General features: G+C 33.6%; 4 protein-coding genes across 6 annotated transcripts; 2 read left to right on the forward strand and 2 right to left on the reverse strand.

Annotated features, from left to right (window-relative positions):
- Positions 1 to 1,970: 1,970 nt before the first annotated feature.
- LOC133312221 (monothiol glutaredoxin-S9) lies at positions 1,971 to 2,736 on the reverse strand. 2 transcript variants are annotated; one of them, XM_061513397.1, is made up of 2 exons: positions 2,599 to 2,731; positions 1,971 to 2,461 (listed from the first exon to the last, which is right to left on the reverse strand). In XM_061513397.1, exon 2 carries the CDS (start codon positions 2,452 to 2,454, stop codon positions 2,155 to 2,157), a length of 300 nt encoding a protein of 99 aa, XP_061369381.1. In that variant the 5' UTR covers positions 2,455 to 2,461; positions 2,599 to 2,731; the 3' UTR covers positions 1,971 to 2,154. The 2 variants fall into 2 exon arrangements, with proteins under 2 accessions (XP_061369381.1, XP_061369380.1); XM_061513396.1 differs by having other exon boundaries at positions 1,972 to 2,520; positions 2,599 to 2,736.
- A 1,936-nt stretch (positions 2,737 to 4,672) lies between these two features.
- LOC133312252 (glutaredoxin-C11) lies at positions 4,673 to 4,981 on the reverse strand. The gene has a single exon (XM_061513430.1). It carries the CDS (start codon positions 4,979 to 4,981, stop codon positions 4,673 to 4,675), a length of 309 nt encoding a protein of 102 aa, XP_061369414.1.
- A 7,771-nt stretch (positions 4,982 to 12,752) lies between these two features.
- Positions 12,753 to 16,658, forward strand: LOC133312213 (OVARIAN TUMOR DOMAIN-containing deubiquitinating enzyme 5). 2 transcript variants are annotated; one of them, XM_061513383.1, is made up of 3 exons: positions 12,753 to 12,865; positions 14,033 to 14,149; positions 15,670 to 16,658. In XM_061513383.1, the coding sequence occupies exons 2-3, from the start codon at positions 14,043 to 14,045 to the stop codon at positions 16,535 to 16,537; spliced, it is 975 nt and encodes a 324-aa protein (XP_061369367.1). In that variant the 5' UTR covers positions 12,753 to 12,865; positions 14,033 to 14,042; the 3' UTR covers positions 16,538 to 16,658. The 2 variants fall into 2 exon arrangements, with proteins under 2 accessions (XP_061369367.1, XP_061369368.1); XM_061513384.1 differs by lacking the exon at positions 12,753 to 12,865 and having other exon boundaries at positions 14,006 to 14,149.
- A 2,260-nt stretch (positions 16,659 to 18,918) lies between these two features.
- LOC133312255 (monothiol glutaredoxin-S1-like) lies at positions 18,919 to 19,504 on the forward strand. Its single transcript, XM_061513434.1, has one exon. The coding sequence runs from the start codon at positions 18,976 to 18,978 to the stop codon at positions 19,282 to 19,284; it is 309 nt and encodes a 102-aa protein (XP_061369418.1). The 5' UTR covers positions 18,919 to 18,975; the 3' UTR covers positions 19,285 to 19,504.
- Positions 19,505 to 20,124: the final 620 nt, after the last annotated feature.

Below are 20,124 nucleotides of genomic sequence, written 5' to 3' on the forward strand. Positions count from 1 at the left end.
CCATTCCTGCAACATGATTCTTATATTTCCCTATATTAATATAGAAATTACGAAACCTCAACATCTTTTTGATGTACTTGATCTCTCAAAGTTGAACATAACATTTTTAAAGGAAAAACTTTGGGAAATAGTGTGAATTTCCTTAAGTTATAAGTCAAATCCACAATTTTTTAACAATTCTATTTTACTTCTTTTTATAAATTTTTATTTTATTTTTGTAAATAAGTTGTTTGAAATCGTGACACATGACTTGTGATAATTTTGTTTAATTATTTTTTATTATTTAAAAAATGTCATGGATGTGGACAATGACTTATCTTAAAGTCATGATTTGTGATCATTACTAGCATTAGTCGTATATAATTCGTGGCTCATATATAATGTAAGTTATAGTTTCTTATTTTGATAAGTTGTTGTTCATATTTAAGATTTCATTAAATTAACGAGGAACAATTTTTTTTTTTTTTAAACATCTTACGCTAAGTTGTTTTGAGACCACTTAAATATGTTCATTCTAAAAGATACGAAGTCTAGGGATCACATGAAACTGGTGGAGGATAGGGGACCACACTACCCCAGGTATTGCCTCCATGACCCCAGCAGTTACTATCTCCAAATACGCCCTTACCCTCAATCCACCCTTTATTTGTCTCTAACTAGTAAGCAACTTGTATTTCGTCATCACAAGCGACAGTGAACTATTTGGTCCTCTAACAGGCGTCAAGTATACTTCCTGAGAAAATAGACCTGCACTTTAACTAAGGTTCGCAGTCATTTCCCAGATAGTTGGGAAATTCAGCAGCATTTAGGGAAGGGAAAGTTGATTTGTTTCCTATTCTTGCTAGAAAAAGAATATAGAAAATATAATTGTGACACAATCAATAATCAATTCAGGATTAATATGTGCAGGGTCTTTTCCTGCTGCTCATGTAGTAGGAATATTCTGAAAACCGACTCACTCAAAAGAAATAATTAGAGTAATGAAATTTTTTAAAAAAAAAATCATTTATATTTTAAAATCGATAGCCATCGAATTCTTCACTAAGATACATACACCTAATTAAACTAGCACTAAGGGGAAAAGATTTTAATATAAATGCTGGATTAGTTTCACCGCACTAGAGTATGCTTTCCCATATCTCGCTATTGACTGCTATTTATTTGCCGGGAAAAAGAAGAGAATAAAGTAAACAACAAGATAAAAAAGGGTAAGGAATGTAATACCTCTCTTTTGTCTGGGATAAAGTAGAAGAATCCGTTGCACTAGATTAGAAAAGACGAGAATTTCCCTGTTAACTTTTAAACATGTGGACAACGCCAATAGATGGAAAAGTTCATATCAGCACAATATTTTTCTTTTATTATGTAACCTCAATAATATTCTATTCTCTCCTTAAAATATTTTTCAAAGTTTAAATTACTTTTTTATTTTTTATTTTATTTTGCATAGCACGTTTTGACCCATAGAGAAGCCTCCCCTCTTCAATAGTCCTAACTCCTAAATATGAGGTTAACACGAGAAGATAGGCATAATATGACATGAAATTTGATTTGACCTACATATAATACATGGGCAGATTGAAACAGGAACAACCATAATATGTTTGCAAGCTGTTAATGTTTGGTTGATTATGTATGATGCAGCTTACATATCTTTCAGAGAATACTTTCTTTACAACATGCAGAAGGAAGGATCAAGGATGGACACACTCGCACACATGTTCAAAGCAAGTGATTGCAGATACTTTCATGTTACTGGGATGATTTGAATTAGGTTACTTAATATTATTACTGGTAGTTGCTAGAAAGAGGCATAATTAAACAAAATCAACCAGCGTGTGATGATAGACTTTTATTAGCCTTAATTAACCCTAAAAATTGTCTTGTAGCAGTATGGGAAACAGCGTATGATAGTAGACTTTTAATAACAAAATCAGTTTAATAGGACACATGTAAAAGTATATAAATCAAACTTCATTAAGAATAATTTATCAGATTACATTATAGCTAATCAAATAATAGAAAGCGCTTCAGACATAAATAATAAAACACTAGATAGAATATCAATATTAAGCTCACTACTCTACTGATTCAAGCCAGTTTATTCTTCCAGCAAGGTATCAGGAACAATTTTTTGTGTTTCTTTTTTGAAGATTAAGCTTGATATGGTTTAAGCAATTGAGTCAGTGAACCACTTAGGTGGAGGGACATGATTTCATTGGTGGATCCCATTAGCTTCCCTCCTATGAACACAGCAGGGACAGGTGTAGTACAGCCTAACCTCGACAGAGCTTTCTCCATTTCCCTGCCTTCAGGGTCTTTGTCAATTTCATGAACCACTGGACTCACCCCAAGTTCTTGAAACAGAATGTTGACTGCATAGCAGAGGCAACAAGAGCTCTTTGTGAAAATCACCACACCCTTTTCGGAGGCCATCCTCATCACCTTGTCCATCTTGTTCCTGATACTTATCAAGTACAAGTTCTTCTAAATATGTACAGAATTCTGTTCCAGAGAAAACTAAAAAGAAAAAAAGAAGAAAAAATTGTAATAAAGGAAAAGTGAAAGGTCTAATTCTGAGAGATGTGTTTAGATTACCTTAGACTTATTAGAACTCCCAAACCATTAGACCGAATCCAAACAGAATTCGATCCAATGGTTGTATTGGGTTTGCAGTCTAAGGAGGAGATTTGGAAAATAGAAAATTATATGAAGCTTGAGGTTATTTGAAATGAGTTAGTATACTACACTATTTATAGGGACAGCTTTATTTGCGCAAGGGCACATTCAAAAGAGGTTGTGCTTTTTAGATACCCACGGTTGAGCAAGTTGGAAGACATATTTACACGGATATGCCTCGATTGTTAACCATTATATGAAGAATTTTCGTCAACATAAACAAATGAAAACAGTGTCTTCCTGTGACTAAGTTAATGCAATTTTCATGTCTCAAACGTGTGCCGCCTATTAACCATTTGTTAAACTTTGTATAGATTTTATACCAGATTCTCACAATCTACCGCTTTGAATCTTTATGCAGAAAAGATATTGAGACTGAGATGCCTTTCGGTGGCTGCGAGATTCTTTGTGTTGCACCCACTAACTTATTGTATGATTCTTTCTCACACTCAAGCAGTTTAATTTTGTGAGTTGGGTAATCCAATTTTTTTTTTTGTGAATTGGGACTTTCCATAGATGCAGCACTTAGTTCTTACATCATGTAAGTTGCATGTGTTGATGATCACACGGATGAAATACACGTATGCGATTAGATTAAAAAACCGTTGCCTTTCGAGAATTTTAGGTAGTGTGTAACTGGAACGGTTGAGATGCTGTCTTCTTTGATAGCAATGTTGGAGACTTCTACGTCCAAGTCAGTATACGAACAAGGGTGGAGTATATGAATGTCAAGATGTATAATGCTTGGTCTCTATATTTATAGGAAAGAGGATATCATCATCATTCATGGGGATAATCACCAAGGTTATGATAGAACATGGAGGAGATCATAGAGATGTTCATGAAAATAAGTTATTCATGAGGATTCCAATGATGTGGAACCATGGATATGGTGAGCTAGAACATCGTTCCAGCACAACTTCATTGAACAACTAACTAAAGAAACTCCATGCATAATTGGTACTATAACTGCTCAGCATCCAACTTAATATCCAGGGGTAGATACATGTTACGATCCTAATCTAATCGAAGGTATGGGACTTTGAGTCCCACATTGGAAACATAAGGTTCTGGTACCGGGTTTATTTGGATTTCGGACTCTCCTATCTCATGAGCTAACTTTTGAAATAAAATTCTTTCAAGGTTCGTATCAATTGGTATCAGAACCTTTCAATACGTCTTCCTGGTTGCTCAAATACATATTATATGCAAGTTAGATTCGATTTGATGAATAAGTTAGCTAATTATTTGTCATTGTGCAACCTTGACTGCATGTAGTGCTCTTGCAGATAAATTATTTTAGAAAATTATGCCTTTGCATATATGGTCTACACATGCATAGAGTCAAACAGGAAAATATATATCCTGCTTTGTGGATATGGAGGAATAATAAAGGAGACATAAAAAGTGCTAGCATTACTTTTTTGTCTCAAGGTTAAGAAAAATGCGCCATGAACGTTATTGACTACAAAGTTGGAAAATCGCTACATAACGCTATGCGATGCGCCTATTTAAATATTATTATCCCTCGCACCAGGTGCCAAATTGAGTGGTGAGGAATCAACACCTAGCTATCCTTTAAACACTTGGAATAATAGTGATCTATTTATGTTAGTTGGCTTTCATGAAGGAACGGATTATTCCCTTTTTACTTAGCGGATGAAATTTTGATGGAAAACTATGTTATTCATTAAATGATTAAAAGTAATAATACTTTGCAGACTTTAATATTCTACAGCAAATTTTCCAGCAATAGTTTATGATGAAATTTTCCACATGATCAAGTTTCATATAACTTTGTAGACATGTAGTTAACCTTTTACAAAATACAAAATACAAAAAAAGAAGAAGACTTTTTTATACAGACTTCTTTTAGTACAATCTAAACAGGACACTCAAGAAAAAGCAGCGGTGTCTCTGATTAAACATTGTCTGTAAATAGTATCAGAGCTCCTTCCATACCACTTCAGTATATGGAGCTCTTTGAGTGTAACTAAAACCAGATAGCCTTTGCATCTATGAGCATTTGTTTGAGAGAGCCATCAACATGGAGTGATATCACATCTTTTGATGAGCCCACAAATTTTCCACCTATGAACACTGCTGGGACTGAAGGGTTACAGCCCAGACCCCTTAAAGCCCACTCCATTTCCCTTCCATAGGAATCATTGTCAAGCTCATGTACTGCAGGGCTTGCTCCAAGCTCATAGAAAAGTTGCTTGATGCTGTGGCACATGTAACATGAACTCTTGGTAAATATAACAGCAGCTTTCTTTGATGCCAAATCCTTTACTCTATCCATTACTACAAATATAAGGGCTGGGGAGAATATATTAAGCTAGATGAGTGTTGGAAGCTGGTGTACTTGTTCGCTAAGGCTTTGTTTGTTTGTTTGTTTGTTCTGGTAAACTTTGAGACGTTATCACCTCTTATTTATAATGGTTGGTGAGGATGGTGGATTGCATTGTATAAGATAGAAAAGCAGCAAAACAAATTAACTATAGTTAAATGGATAGGAAAGAGAAAGAAAGAAAGTTCCTTTCGGATATTTATTTGGATAAGGGAAATCCTCCCAGATCAGTTGGTGACACTGGCAATGCCATGAACAAGTTGGATTTAGCATCACACTGTAAATGGTAATTCAAATCTCTTGGGGTGTCCGTACATGCAATCAATGCAGGAATAAGAACAATGTATAATTTATTAGCCCAAAAACTCTTTCGGTTCTGGTTTCAGCATCAAGAACATTATTCTAATGTTTAATAATATATGCAAACTTCTCTGAGGCAGATGGCACAAAACCATTGCTTTGTTGTCAATAAAATCTATCTAAAGAATGGAATCCAATAGAATTGGTATTATACAAAGTCAGAGGGGGAAGTGCCTATATGAGGAAAATAATTTTACAAATAGGAAAAGAATTCCAAGTGTCATCTGCATGGCTGTCGATAAGGTAAACCATAAACCAAAATCAATGCAAATTGCCAAAGCTTGTCCTGCCTATATGTTTTTATTAAGAAAGATAAAAATCAAAAAAGGGGAATAAGAAAAAGGAAAATGATTATGATAATAATTTAGATTTATGTTATTTAACCAATTACTCTGTCTATTGATGTTGTATCTTCTTATTATCTCTTACCCTCTTCTGCAGCATGTTTGTATTTGGTCCTGTTTTTGTATGATGCTAGGTTGGGAGGCTGATGTGGAGAAAGATAAGAGTTTATCCAATTCCTTTTCACTTTCTCACTTTGGTCCCCGCATCAGAATCATGGAATACAAAATTAGTGGTAAGGTCCGGTAATATTGTGCATTTGGCCCTTTGGTATGGGAAGGGATTCTTCAAGTGGATATCATGATTCATGAAAATCCTAATGCTGTTATTATTTGGTTTTATCAATATGATTCCAACTCCTTTTGTATAAATCCATGGTTTTCAGTGATTATGTACCCTTTGGACGAAATCTTGTATATATATCCAAAAGATTTGAAATTATTCTACATATTTTTTTTAGTATCGACTCAAGTAAAGAGAATGTCAACTTGAAAGTAAGAATTTATTAGAAGGATAAGGTATAATTTGATGGTAGGCTGCTCATTGTTTATGTCTTAAGAGTGAAGCGGGCTTAGAGAATGCTATGTGTTTAGATATTGTAAATAATCTGTGAACAACCAATTCAACTCAAGACTTTAAGTTGTTGGGTGAAACTATATTAATATATTTTTATATATCAAACACGGCCCCTCACATGATTGAATCACTTGGTCACTGCTTTTCTAATATCATGTAAAGAATCAATTCAACTCAAAAGTTTAAGTTGTTAAGTGAGACTATATTAATGATTTTTATATATCAAACAATCAATTTAATCTAAAAGCTTAAGTTGTCGGATGATGTTATATTAATGGTTTTATACTTCTCTAACATGCTTCTAACACGCCCCCTCACACAAGAGCCCATTGGGCTTGAAAGGTGGATAATGTATCGACCCACCTACCTATGCTAAAAAACTCCACAAGACTAAATGGGGGCGGTGATGATCGAATCGTGATACCGAGACTCTGATACCATGTAAATAACAAATTTAACCCAAAAACATAAACTGTTAGGTGATGTTTCATTAATAGTTTTATATTTCTTAATAAGATATCTTATGTTACATGGTTAGGTAACTCAAATGTAACGCCTGACAACTTGCAAGGATTAACGACTGTCCCCACACACTAACATGAGACTTTTCAGCATGCTTTGTCCTTACTCGCACACTTCCCGAGAAAACTTCTCAGGAGGTCACCCATCCCAGAACTGCCCCAAGTCAAGCACGCTTACTATGGAGTTCTTCCGTTCCGGGCTACCGAAAAGTAGGTGCATCTTGTTAGTATAGGTAATACCAATTAATTCTTATAAGTTATTTCCAACTGTACCGTCCCATACCAGCACAGTCTCTCTGGAATCCCTCTCTTTCGGGTGTTGATTCGATTCATTCATGTACCCCGTCGCTGAAAACCTGCGAGGAGCTGCTCCATGTCCATGCCCTTTCGCACCGGCGATCACTCCCTGCCCTCGTCAGCGTCCGGGATGTTACATGCCCACCAGCTTCCGCCTGATTCGTCCTCGAACTACACCGTACTGGAAGAGAGGCCCTGCTCTGATACCACTTGTAATGCCTGGCAACTTGCAAGGATTAACGACTGTCCCCACACACTGACATAAGACTTTTCAGCGTGCTTTGTCCTTACTCTCACACTTCACGGGAAAACTTCCCAGGAGGTAACCCATATCAAAATTGCCCCAAGTCAAGCACGCTTAACTATGGAGTTCTTCCGTTACGGGCTACCGAAAAGTAGATGCATCTTGTTTGTTTAGGTAGTACCAATTAATTCTTATAAGTTATTTCCAACTGTACCGTCACATACTAGCACAGTCTCTGAAATCCCTCTCTTTCGGGTGTTGATTCGATTCATTCATATGTACCCGTCGCTGGAAGCCTGTCAGGAGTCACTCCTTGTCCATACCCTTTCGCACCGGCGATCACTCTCCGCCCTCGTCAAGCGCCCGAGATGTTACACAAACTCATTGTGAGTCTAAGAAACTGATCAAATTGGTTATCAAATATTCTTTAATTGTTTTAAGAAGTTGTTTGTTATGCAAAATATAAAAGTTCCGAGTTATTCAATTCATGTATTCTTTTTTCTTGCAAAATTATATTAATTGCCACCATCGACTCTCATTATAGAATTCAAGAAGCATTGTTTTTTAAGAAGCTTTTGTACACTGAGAAGCATGGGACACAGGGACCGAAGCACCATGGTCAAAAATATTAAACGAAATGATAGTAGCTCAGTTAGTGTTAGAGAATTGAATAAATAGGGATGAAAGCATATGTTCGATCTTCTCTAGTACTGTCTTTAGAAGGAGTTTAAAGCCTTATTCTCGGGACCCGCACCAAATCGGACTAGTCGCAAAGTGATGAACCAATTGGAATATCTAAAATAAAATACATTACGAGTTATAATTCAAATTACATATAGCAGATGTCCAAGTAATAGGTTGAATCAAGATATTCAAAGCCCAAAATTATAACATGTGACGTGCATGGAGTCCTACCTCTAATCTCCAAGGTCATGACTTGTGAGAGATAGTGGGTGTGATAGTGAGACCACAAAAACCTCCAAGTAATGATGATGATGCATTATGCAGATTGAAGGTTAAACAGAGGGAAAGATATTCTCACCGTCAATGCAACCATTGAGGACAAGATGTTGGAATACATAACGAAGGCGAAAAGCAGAAAACAGCAAAGGTAGCTTGGAACACCTTTGCAACACTATTTTCAAAGAGAACAGACTCAACTGCAATTTCTCGAGAACGAGTTGTCATTAATCTCACAAGAGATGTCAAAATTAAAGTGTGAGCGAAAGTTTTGTATATTGGTTATGAATGTGACAAGTGACAAAGGTAATATAAACTCATAACTTTAAGTTTTTTGATTGAGAAGTGATGTCAAGTCTATATTTATTATCATTTGTCATTAATCTATTGATTGTAATTTGTAAATATTTCTTGTTTTGGACTTCATCCCATAACTTACCACGGTATCAAAGCAATTCCTTTAGGAAGAGTATAATGTTGTTTTGTGCCTCATATACTTCTTGCGCCTCATATACTTATATACTTATGGAAAAATGTTAAAAATTTAAGTGAAGAGAAATCTTATATTGGTTAAGAATGAAGGACCATATAAGTGGATAAAATCATAATCTTAAGATTAGTTGAGAAATTGTGTTTAATTCACTTATTGGGTTAGTCATTAACTCTTTAATAATATTTTCATTAGCATTTATGTCAAGTCATAAATAATTTTATTTGTTTCAAACTCCAATTCAGCATAAATGTTCTTTAAAAGATTTCATCTCATGTCACTCTTTATTTGTTTGATCTCTTCTTGCCCTTCAATGCCATGTCATGTGCTTTTTCAAATTTCTTATCATCTTAGTGTACAAAAATAATAATTTGGCTCATTTTTTGGAAAAAAACAAAAAAAACCATATAAGTGTACAGAGTTTATAGGAACTTTGAAGAGGAGCAATTATGCACACAGAGAAATTTAGTAAAATGTGGAGAGGTGGAGGAATAGGAAATGGTTGGAAGAAGAAGCAGAGGTGCGCATATGAGGTTTCAAGTTTGAGAGGGAAAGGGGAGGAAGAAAAGGGAGTATTGCCACATGGCAGCATATAATAAAAGACACTGGTCCACATGTGACATGTTTATTCTTATTTTTTTTGGAGTGACCAGTCCATGCCTGATATTTTGTTCATGTAAGATACTGTTTTAAATATTTTGTCCACGTCTAATATTTTATCCATAGCGTTTTGATCCACCTTCTATCAGTAAATATTTTTGATGAATTATTTTTAAAAATATAATTTTAATTTTTTATCCACGGTGTTCGATCCGAGAGGATCGGGATATCTAACTAGTAGTTGATAATATCTAACTAGTAATTGATAATTTTATATTGGATTTATACTCTCACAAGATTTACGTAAGAGACGCTTACAAATGATAGCTGAGCATTGTACATTTGTACACAATAATAATGATGGGTAATCATAATCTTCTGTTACAGAAAAGTGTTTTCTTCTGCGCCTCTCACATGGACAAATGTGCAAAGTTTTTTTTTTTTTTTTGATTTTAAAGGTTGGTCCCACTTAAATTGTTTGAGCTGTAGACAAGTTTCATTTTCTGCTGCAGAAGAAAAATAACACCCAATAATAATATATAATCCAAGGCATGGATATATACACACTACCAACTAAGAGAATATAGAGTTCATTGTATATACGTGTAAATTATATCTTTTATTTATAAAATTTACTCGTAAATAATAAAGTTTTGGACCTTTGATGAATTTTGAGATCCAATATTTGATCCGCCACCAGGATTAGTAATTTTTTAGAAATCTTTCTTTATTTTCCTCTTTGCCATTTATTGAGCCTTCTATAATGAGGTGTATAACAGCTTGTTAGTTAATAATATTGCAGACTAATATGAATACACTATTCTAACATATTTTTTATAAAAATAATAATAAAATAAATGCCATTTGTACTACTCAATATGGAAGGCTCTTATAGAAAGTGAATTGTGGGATATTATCTTGGAATTTACATGAGTCGTTGAAGCGGAATTGTAGCAGTGCACTTCAGGTAGAACTTGAAGTAGATTTGAAGTTGTGCTGACTCAAAGATTTTCAAGGCTCGTTCTTCTCTTGGTAGTGATAATCCTCGGAGTGATTTTTTTTTATATTATTATGTGAGAAAATTTTAATTATTTATAAATAAATTTTATTAATAGTTTTGTCATTCTTTCTTTAAATATTTTTTAATCTCATCTCATATTATCATTGATTTATCTACAAATAATTAAAATCATTTCACATGATATAATCATATTAAATAACATATAAGAGAATTTATTATAACATTTTCATTTTCTTTTTTGATCCTTTTTTTTTATCCTTGTTTTATTCATGCAATATGCACACACATATTATGTAAAAAAAATTTGTATTATTTTTTTGGTAAACTTATGCAAATAACATAATTGGTTATCATTTTTTTTTCACTTCTAGCACACTTTTAGCCCAGTTTATAGTAGTAATAATAAATAAATAAATAAATAGCAATAGAATATGTGTATTTTTCAGTATACTTGTAGCCTCGTTTATAATAATAATAATAATGAATATTAAAATGTGTATGTCACGCATATGCATACATACATATACACATGCATATTGAAATATATTTCTGTATCCAAAAAAAATATATTTCTTTCCATGGTCGTATATATGATATATCTATGTAGCTTCTCGGTTATGTATATACGTAATCAAGTTGGTTTATTATATTTGGACTATTAGGCCCTTCTAAAATATATTTTTCAATTTCTTCTTAAAAAAGAAATATATTTATCTATTTGATTTTGATTCGTTAGTAAACAAGTTTATGTAATGTTATGTTTGAAAAATAACTCAAATAAACTATAAAAATATTATCAAGGGGTTTTGGTAAAGGAGAAAAAAATATTATCTGAAAAAATGAGTTTCACAATAATATTATCAAAAAATTATTTGTTAAGATAAAATATTCTTAAAAATATTAAATTAATTTTTTAAATGTTATGTTTCATTTATGGGTTTTATTAGAGTTATGTTGTAGGAAAAATGATTCTGTAATATTATAGAAATTCGTTTTGCGTGCCGTAAGTTTTTTTTTTTTTTTTCAAAAAATGTGGACTCCACAAGATATTATGTGTGTAGAAAAATTAGAAATGCAGATCCCTTCAGAAACAGGTTCTCCATTTCACTCATCTTGCATCCTGGCAAGAGAATCCTCAGCTAATTTCACCATAAGTGTTTGTTATTTTGATGAGGAGGTTTGCTTCTCCATTATCTCTGACGAACAAGACAGGGAAGCGAAATTAAAAAATTCACAGAAAAAAGAAAATGAAATTGGTAACATGGTGCGCTACCTACCTCCTGGTCTCTGTTTTATTTTCTGTAGACTTGATGAATACGCGACATATTAGAAATTGCTTTGTTTTATTTTGTTTCTTCATGTGTTTTGGTTCAACTTACCAAAATGAAAAAGAAGAAAGGGATGAGGTTAAGAAAGAAGAAGAATCCAAAACGGAGTTAGTTGGTTGCAGTGCTTTGGTTTATTTTGTTTCTTTTTTGTGTTTTGGTTGCAGATTGTTTTGTGAATTGTAGAGGATGAAGAAGAAGATTGAGGTTAATTATGTATCAAAAAAATTGTCAAATATTATCGTCGTATGGAATTATGAAAATACCATCTATCAGTGATATTTTAAAGGTGATTTTTTTTTCATAAACATGAATCTCGTAAATCTGACTTTTTTGAAAAAAAAATATACAATTTTCATATCAAATATGGGAAAATCGAATTCTCAATCTCAGTTTTTTAGGATTATAAATTTTTTCCTTCTGCCAAATATCTCTTTACTATTTTTTATCGTAACATTACAAAAGTTTCTTCTATTGTTAAAAAGTGAGAAAATTTAAATAACATTGTTCAACATATTTATATTTGAAATAAAAACCAAAGGTAAACCAAAAAAAAAAGTAATCAATTTTTTTAATTATAAGTATTAAAAACATAAGATTTGGTGTAGGATGTAATTGATAAAATAAAAAAGGGAAAAGTTCATAAACCCTCCATATTTGGTAATATTTTGTCTTAACAACTTTTTTCTCACGTTTCTTACAAATTTATTGTCCTAACATATTCATGGTAATCGTAATTTTTATGTATAAAAAAATTATCCTTTACCAAATACCCCTAATGGAAATTATATCAAACATTGATTGAATAAAAGAGTAAATCATAAGATGGTTTATGAACTTTTTCAAAAAAAAAAAGAAGGTGTTACAATGAAATTATTTTCAAGATAATCAAATTTTCATTTTGCGAAATGAAATGATCTTAAACAGGTCTATTAGCTGAGAGAGAGGCCTAGGTGATAGCCCTTAAAGTATGGGCCATGGTGACCCTAATCCAAGTCCAGGCAAAGCCTTTAAGCTAAAATCGAATACATTAGTAGCTTCGTTAGCGTTACTGTGGGACACGACAACATTAACATCTTCATCTCCGCCATAGGTACTAGGTAAGCACCCTCGCCTCCTACCTCTTTCTCTTTCTCTTTCTCTTTCAATTCATTTCTACTCTGAAGTTAGAACAAACGGATTTTTTATTTCTCTTATTTTTAACTCCTACCATGCACCATTTTTTGCTCTTTCTCTTTCTCATATCAGTGAGCAAACTCCTACTGCACCCCCAAATGTTTGCATATGCAGCCATGAACTACCCTTTTCGAAAATTGATAATAGTTTTAATCTTTTGCACAATCTGGATATATAGAATAACTTTGTACTGTGGGTCTTGGTATTTACACTTTTTTAATTTTGGGTTTAAATTTATTGGATTGTACTATGTAGTGTACGTGTAGAAGTTAGTTAGTTCTGGCGGACATGGGGAATCGAACTAGGTCATGTTCCAGATGAAGATCCTCTTGTATGATTTAATTTTAGCTTCTTTTTTTTTTTTTATTACCTTTGATTATGAAACTTCAATTTTCCATTTTTTTTTATAAAAAATTTGGTTGTTATTAGAAATTGATTCTGATTCATTTTTTAATTGGATATGGGTCTGCATGAATCCGTGAATTTATTAATTATATTTGTTTAAGGATGGATCATCTTTCTCATCCTATTAGTGTATGCAAGCTATGTATACACTAATACACTTGTTCCCCAAGCATAGCCACCACTTTTCTAGTTGCAAACCCTGATTGCATATTTACAAATTGTGATTTGTTTGTGATTAATGTCTGCTCCTCAAACCTCTTGTGCTATGAAGTTTGTATTCTTGAAAATCAGAAGTCTTGTAATTAGTGACTGAACAAGATTGGATTGGAATTTTGATGTTTAAACATGTCAAAGATTGCGGTATGCTGCTTGTAGCACTATACTAACTTATGTTATCTACTTTGAACATACACAAATAATAGTTGTTAATTAATGATTAGGCATCTAGTTTTGGGAACTTGTTGTAATGGCTTTGTAACTCACATTGAACTCTCCTGTGATGTGAGTCATGTTTTAACGGGTTAGATATTTGGATAATTAGACCTTAATAATTCAATAGTGTTTTGAGTATCTCGTTGGTACCATTAAATGGCCTCATCCTCGTTATTTTATTTATAACTACGATGATTAGTTTGTTTCTGATTTCTTATTGTTGTAAGATGTTCTCTTTGATTTTTTTATTCTAGGGTTGCTCCAATGGAGGATACCCAAGAAATTGAGGAGAAGGCACATGAAATAGTGATTTCAGATGAAACACCTGAAAAGGAGCAAGAAACTCGTGATGAAATTCTTTCACGACACAGGTGATTCACTCTCCATAAGATTATCAGCATTGGGTCTCACTGTTTTTAAGAACGTATTCAGTGTTACATACGTTCTTATAGAGTTTGGCTCAACTCATGCACATATAGGCTTTATCCATTTTCAAATCTGGTGTATTAAGTCATTCCTTTAGTTTATTTCTGTTAAGCTAAGCAAGATAAGAGGAGTTTTATGGTACATTCGTAATTATCAGACAGCACCATAGCTTAATCAATTATATCAGGAACACAATTAGAATAACTGGTAGAATGTGGTTTCAGTAGATTAGTGAAGATGGAGGCCTAGATAACCATGTATTGAACGTAATCTTGGATTCCAAATGTCATTTGTTAAGGATTCATTCAATTGATCTGATATATTTTGGATTCAGTCTTGCTTCTTCCTGATCTTTTTTTATTTCAATGCCAATAGTTCCTTCTGGTAATTGATATATATCAGTTTTCTCCACAACCATCTAGATGCTCAGGGGATGTGGGAGAATGGCTCTGTGCTTACATAGATCTAGGCCATTTGCTACCTAGGAGATTGCTAGGCAAGGAACCTCCATTTCAAAACCTTCCGCAGCATATTTCTTGACCCTTAACCCTACAATACCAATAAAAATGTTTGTGTAACAACATTTAACGTGTGTTTCATGGTTTTTGAAGTTCAATGTGGTACTTTGTCTCTGTTCTTCTGAGCATGTGCTTTGAGATTTCTTATGGTCATTGTTTATCCCATTCTTTTTATACTGTGTTTGTATCAAATACACACAGAACTTGCGGAAACTTCCATTCATGTCACCTTCCTTAAACAATACATGCATAAACTAATAAAGTTTATTATTTATGTAAATTACATATTTTTCTCTTACATGAATGAATAAGATATCAACAAAAACAAGACGATCAAGAGTTCTAGTTAGGTTTTTCCTTTAGATTTTCAAATAGTTTGAAATATGATTTGAATCACATCAATGTTCTCAAACTTATTCTGCTACGTTTTTTTCTATTTTTTTTTAAAAATAAAATAAAATAAAAAGGAGCACTTCATTCATTCATGTGGGTTTCCCACCCCTGCCTTAGCACACCTTTTGCATTTGGTTTCTTGACACCTTTTGCAACTTTCCACCTGCAACAGCTTTGGAGTTAATAAAATCAGGCATTGTATTGTTTAAGGTTTATTAATTGGTAAGATACTTGGTGTACCAGCACAGCCCTATTCTATTTCAATCAACTGTTTGTCTCACTGCTGCAAGCTACATTTGTTTTGCATGTTAGACTGCCTAATTGATAATGACATGACTTAAATGTCCTTTGTTTTCCAATACTTGGTTTTTTTTTTTTTTTCCTTTTTCGTAAATCTCTATTTATTATTGGTTCATGTTTTGAATATTTTAAATTGACTGTTATTATCACCAAAAAAAAAAAAAAAAATTGACTGTTATGGTTTGTGTTACTTCTTAAGTTCTTGTGGTTCTCATGCGGTGCATATTCTTCTGCAATGACTGGTGTATTTTCAGGAAAGAGATATCACAACTGCAGAAAAGGGAAGTTGAAATGAAAAAGGCAGCAGCTAGAGGTAGCAAGGCTGAGCAGAAAACTAAGAAGAAGCAAGTGGAGGAAGAGGTTTCTCAACTTTCTGCTAAGCTTAAAGAGAAACATGCCCAAGAACTGGCTGCGTTAGGCTATAGCAGTGGTAACGGAAGTGAAAAGAACAATTTGGACAGTTTGGTGAAGGCCATAGCCGGAGTATCTGTTACTAGTGAACCTGAACATAAAAAGGTCAGCAAGGCCAAACAGAGGCGAGACAAAAGAGCACAACATGAAGCAGAAAGGGAGCAAAGAATCCAAGCAGAGCAGAGTGACATTGTAAGTGATCGTATGATTGAAAATGAGAAATTGGAAAGGAAGTTGAAGCCTCTTGGCTTGACTGTTTGTGAAATAAAGCCTGATGGGCACTGCCTCTATAGAGCTGTTGAGGATCAGTTAGCCCTCCTCTCTGGGGGTAAATCTCCTCATACATACCAAGAACTTCGAGAGATGGTAGCTGCATACATGAGAAAGAATACAACTGATTTCCTTCCATTTTTCCTGTCAGAGAATTTGATTGAAGGTGATTCTGATGAATCACTTGCTGAGAAGTTTGAAAATTATTGTAAAGAAGTGGAGTCCACGGCAATATGGGGAGGACAACTAGAGCTTGGTGCCTTGACTCACTGCCTGAAGAAGCATATTATGATATTTTCAGGGTCCTTCCCAGACGTGGAGATGGGGAAGGAGTATAAATCCGATTATGCTACTGACTCGTCTAGTTCGAGTATTATGCTTTCTTATCATAAGCATGCTTTTGGGCTTGGTGAGCATTATAATTCTGTGGTCCCAACATGATCACATTGGCATATCATAGGATGCTTATCATGTCGCCTTGTAGCATTTTTCTTTACAGCCAAGCATTTGGCTGAAGGTCTCTTGAAACCGAAATTGTGATTTGCGAATGGCTTTAACTGTACATTTCTTAACTGCAATTGATAATTTCTGGATGATTATATATCGATAATCTTGTATCAAATGCTCTTCTGTCATCTACCTAATTGAGTGTGTTAGTAATCTTCATATTGAATGAGATGAGATTTGAATAACCTGGTGAACTTTTATCGGTACAGGCAACTTTGTTATGCTGAATGAAGTCACTAAGGTAAGAATTGAATGAGTGCTATCTTTGAATAATAATATGCACATTGTGTTTGATGTATTAATGTCTTGAGCTTGATTTACGTAAGAACTACAGGAAATTTCACTCGAAAATTATCTTTCTTGTTGACATGATAAAGTACTGAATAGTTGATTTGGATGTAATTTTCTTGTTGGGAGTTAAAATTGGCTGATTTATTATGAATAAACTGATATAAGTGATATTGATCGTGTTGAAATTGAATCGAATTGTAATGATGAGTTAATTATTGGTTATATGTATTGATTAACGGACTAATAACTCATTTCCAAGCAAAAGACACGTTAATCAATGACGGTAGAAGAAACATTTTTTAAAAGCAGTAGCTGTGAGATAACATATGCTGAGTCACTGGGTATTATCTAGCCTGAAGTTTACCATATGAAAATAATGAAAGAAAACAAACAGAACTCAGATACCAAAGAATCCTGTGAATTGACATGCACATTGTACCGTTGTGATTAAGGGAACTGATTTTACTGATCATAATTTTAGATTGCCGCATAGAGTGAACATTTTTCATATGTTCAAACATTTAATCAGAGGAATATATATAAGCTCTGCTTTGCATCTGGGAAAGGGTTAAAGTTGAAACATATACATCGTGGTCGGAATCAGAGAAAGATAATAATATCTAGGTCCCTTAATCTGTAATCCATGCCTGTATGCTGAAAACCGTCTTCGTTTTCTTTGTATTTGTCCTAGTCATCCACAACTATTATATATTCTTATTCCCTATGTTTGGCTCTTTCTTAACCACTTTATCCATATATTCGTCTTATCAAATCATTACTGATCTAGAGTTACAACTTATGGTTGAGGTGTCGAGTAAGTATTGGAATATAGGTGTTAGGTTTAAGTTGTGGAAATAAAAAATTAAAACAAAAATTCCTTGATTTATGATCACTGCTTAAGAAAATACATATTTAGAAACATATGGAGAAAATCATGCATCATGGCGAGGCTTTCTGGTTTCATAATTAAATGGAACAACAGAACAATTTAATGATATAGCTTTGGCATGATGTTTGCCTTCATTTCTATTTAAGTAGTCAAGTATTCGTGGTCTGTGTTTATTCCACCCATTTTTACTTGGATCAAATAAACCTTTAAGACAGACTTTAAAAACCAAGATAACAAGTCAGTCCCTTAAGATGATAATTTTTAATGTAATACTGCTAATGCAGGTTTGTCATGACCTAAACATTTTTAAATATGTTTATTACACAGCTGCATTGTTTGTTTCATACCCAAAATTGTCAGTGTAATCAAAGACATGACAGAAAAATAGTCTTTACTATATGGAGTTGAAAACATGTAGACCTGCTGCATAGTTTGTTACTTCTGTTATTTGAAGGGGATATAACTACTAAGGATGAGTGATTTCTAGAGTAAGGAGAGTGTATGTGTTAGCCTACTAAGGTTATATGGCAGGTATAAACATCTTCCTGCCCGGCCATCATGTAAGGTACTAGGGCATTAATTTTCTTGTTAATGAGGGTTCTACATCTTTGCTTTTAACAATTTCATTGTTTTCTTTATTGCTTCTCTCAGCTTTCCAGTTTTCTGAATTGAAAAGGGCTGCGAATCTTATGATGAAAAGAAAGTTGCTGAATGTTTCAAGTCCACTTGTTTCTCAACCTTAGCAGATGCTCCAAAATAGATAGATTACAAGAAACGAATAAAAATCCATAATTAGCAAAATTGTCATTTATTGATTCAGTTTTGATCTTAAATACTGTATCATAGGGATAAGGTGTGGCATAAATAGATGGATTTGGAGAAAATAAAAATAAAAATATGCCTCGTGCACGACCATGAATCTTATTCTTGAAGAAAGTTTTGGATTCATTAGATTGATAGCCAACTTGTTATCTAGAACACGTGCAGTTCAGTGCAAAAGGACAGAAATTCCGGAATTCTCATGTACGATCTTATTCTTTTATAATGACATTTGTAGCAACAATACAATCCCCACCACATTGAACCAGCTTATAAATAACCCTTGAACAAAGCTCAGTTTCCACATAGCCTCTTCATAAACTCTATTACATTGCATTTCATCTATTTTGAGTGTTCAACTTGTAGGTAAACCATGGACATGATCACAAGCATGGTAGCTCAAAAGCCTGTGGTGATATTCAGCAAGAACACATGTTGCTTGAGCCACTCCATAACATCACTGATACGTAACTTTGGGGCAAACCCCACAGTGTATGAGCTTGATGAAATAACAAATGGGGGACAGATTGAAAGTGCATTGATTCAAATGGGGTGCCAACCAAGTGTACCAGCTGTGTTTATAGGGCAAAATCTCATAGGGGGTTCTAAAAGAATCATGAGCCTGCATGTCCGGAATGAATTAGTACCACTGCTAATGAATGCTGGGGCAATATGGGTTTGAGACAAAAACTAATTTCTACATCCAAAAACATATAGTTTTATTTCATGAGTAAATTTTCTTTACTCTTATAGTAACCTCACTATAATTAGAAATAAGTGGACTTATGTCACAACAAAAATTTATCAGTATTTTCAGATGGTCTTGTAGTCATGATGCTGTCAAGATAATATAATTTTGTAGTGTTCCCTATTTCTCTTCTTCTATTGAATGCATAACATCATTTAACGTCTTTTGAAAAAACATAAATAAATTAAACAATGAAAACTTGGCGCTTTATTGCTTTTGATACATTTTTTATGCTGCTGATATTTCACGCAGACTGGCCTTAGTTGATTCTGGTTGCACTATTCATCATATATAATATATTGCAGTTACACTTCTAAACTCGTATCAACCAGAGTTTATGAAAACATCATTTTTGTTTTTCCAACCAAACACTAACTCCACTGCAAAGCATAGTCTAAAATGTTATTCAAGAGAAAAGAAAATAAAAGAAATGATAAATCTTCTGATTCGATGCTTGTGCACTTTTCAGTCGGTTTATACAGTAGATGCAGATAAATACTAGGAGTCAAGTGACCCTTTGGTTAACATTTGAGCCGTTTATTCAACTTGAAGGAACATAGTTGACGCTACAGAATTTGGAACATGAAGCCAAGAGTTGTTTTTACAAGCTGCATACATGTGGAAAATTCTGTTGCCAAGAGATTACGAATAATGTCTAAATATGAATATGTAATTTTTAATGTTATCTGGTATTGATAATGCCTTAGGAAAAGTAAGATCCTTGTTGTAAAGCTAAATCTAGATGATATTGAACTATTAGACCTTTTGTTTTTT

This window comes from Gastrolobium bilobum, unplaced genomic scaffold (genome assembly GCF_033153095.1).
Source record: "Gastrolobium bilobum isolate Gb01-03AN ecotype WA unplaced genomic scaffold, APGP_CSIRO_Gbil_v1 utg6685, whole genome shotgun sequence".
Taxonomy (NCBI): domain Eukaryota; kingdom Viridiplantae; phylum Streptophyta; class Magnoliopsida; order Fabales; family Fabaceae; genus Gastrolobium; species Gastrolobium bilobum.

What these genes read in the sequence shown, in the direction of transcription:
- LOC133312255 (XM_061513434.1), top strand. Translation starts at nt 18,976, where the DNA reads ATGGACATGATCACAAGCATGGTAGCTCAAAAGCCTGTGGTGATATTC.
- LOC133312213 (XM_061513383.1), top strand. Translation starts at nt 14,043, where the DNA reads ATGGAGGATACCCAAGAAATTGAGGAGAAGGCACATGAAATAGTGATT. An exon ending in GAAATTCTTTCACGACACAG is followed by an intron (nt 14,150 to 15,669) that starts GTGATTCACTCT and finishes GTGTATTTTCAG; the next exon opens with GAAAGAGATATCACAACTGC.
- LOC133312252 (XM_061513430.1), bottom strand. Translation starts at nt 4,981, where the DNA reads ATGGATAGAGTAAAGGATTTGGCATCAAAGAAAGCTGCTGTTATATTT.
- LOC133312221 (XM_061513397.1), bottom strand. Translation starts at nt 2,454, where the DNA reads ATGGACAAGGTGATGAGGATGGCCTCCGAAAAGGGTGTGGTGATTTTC.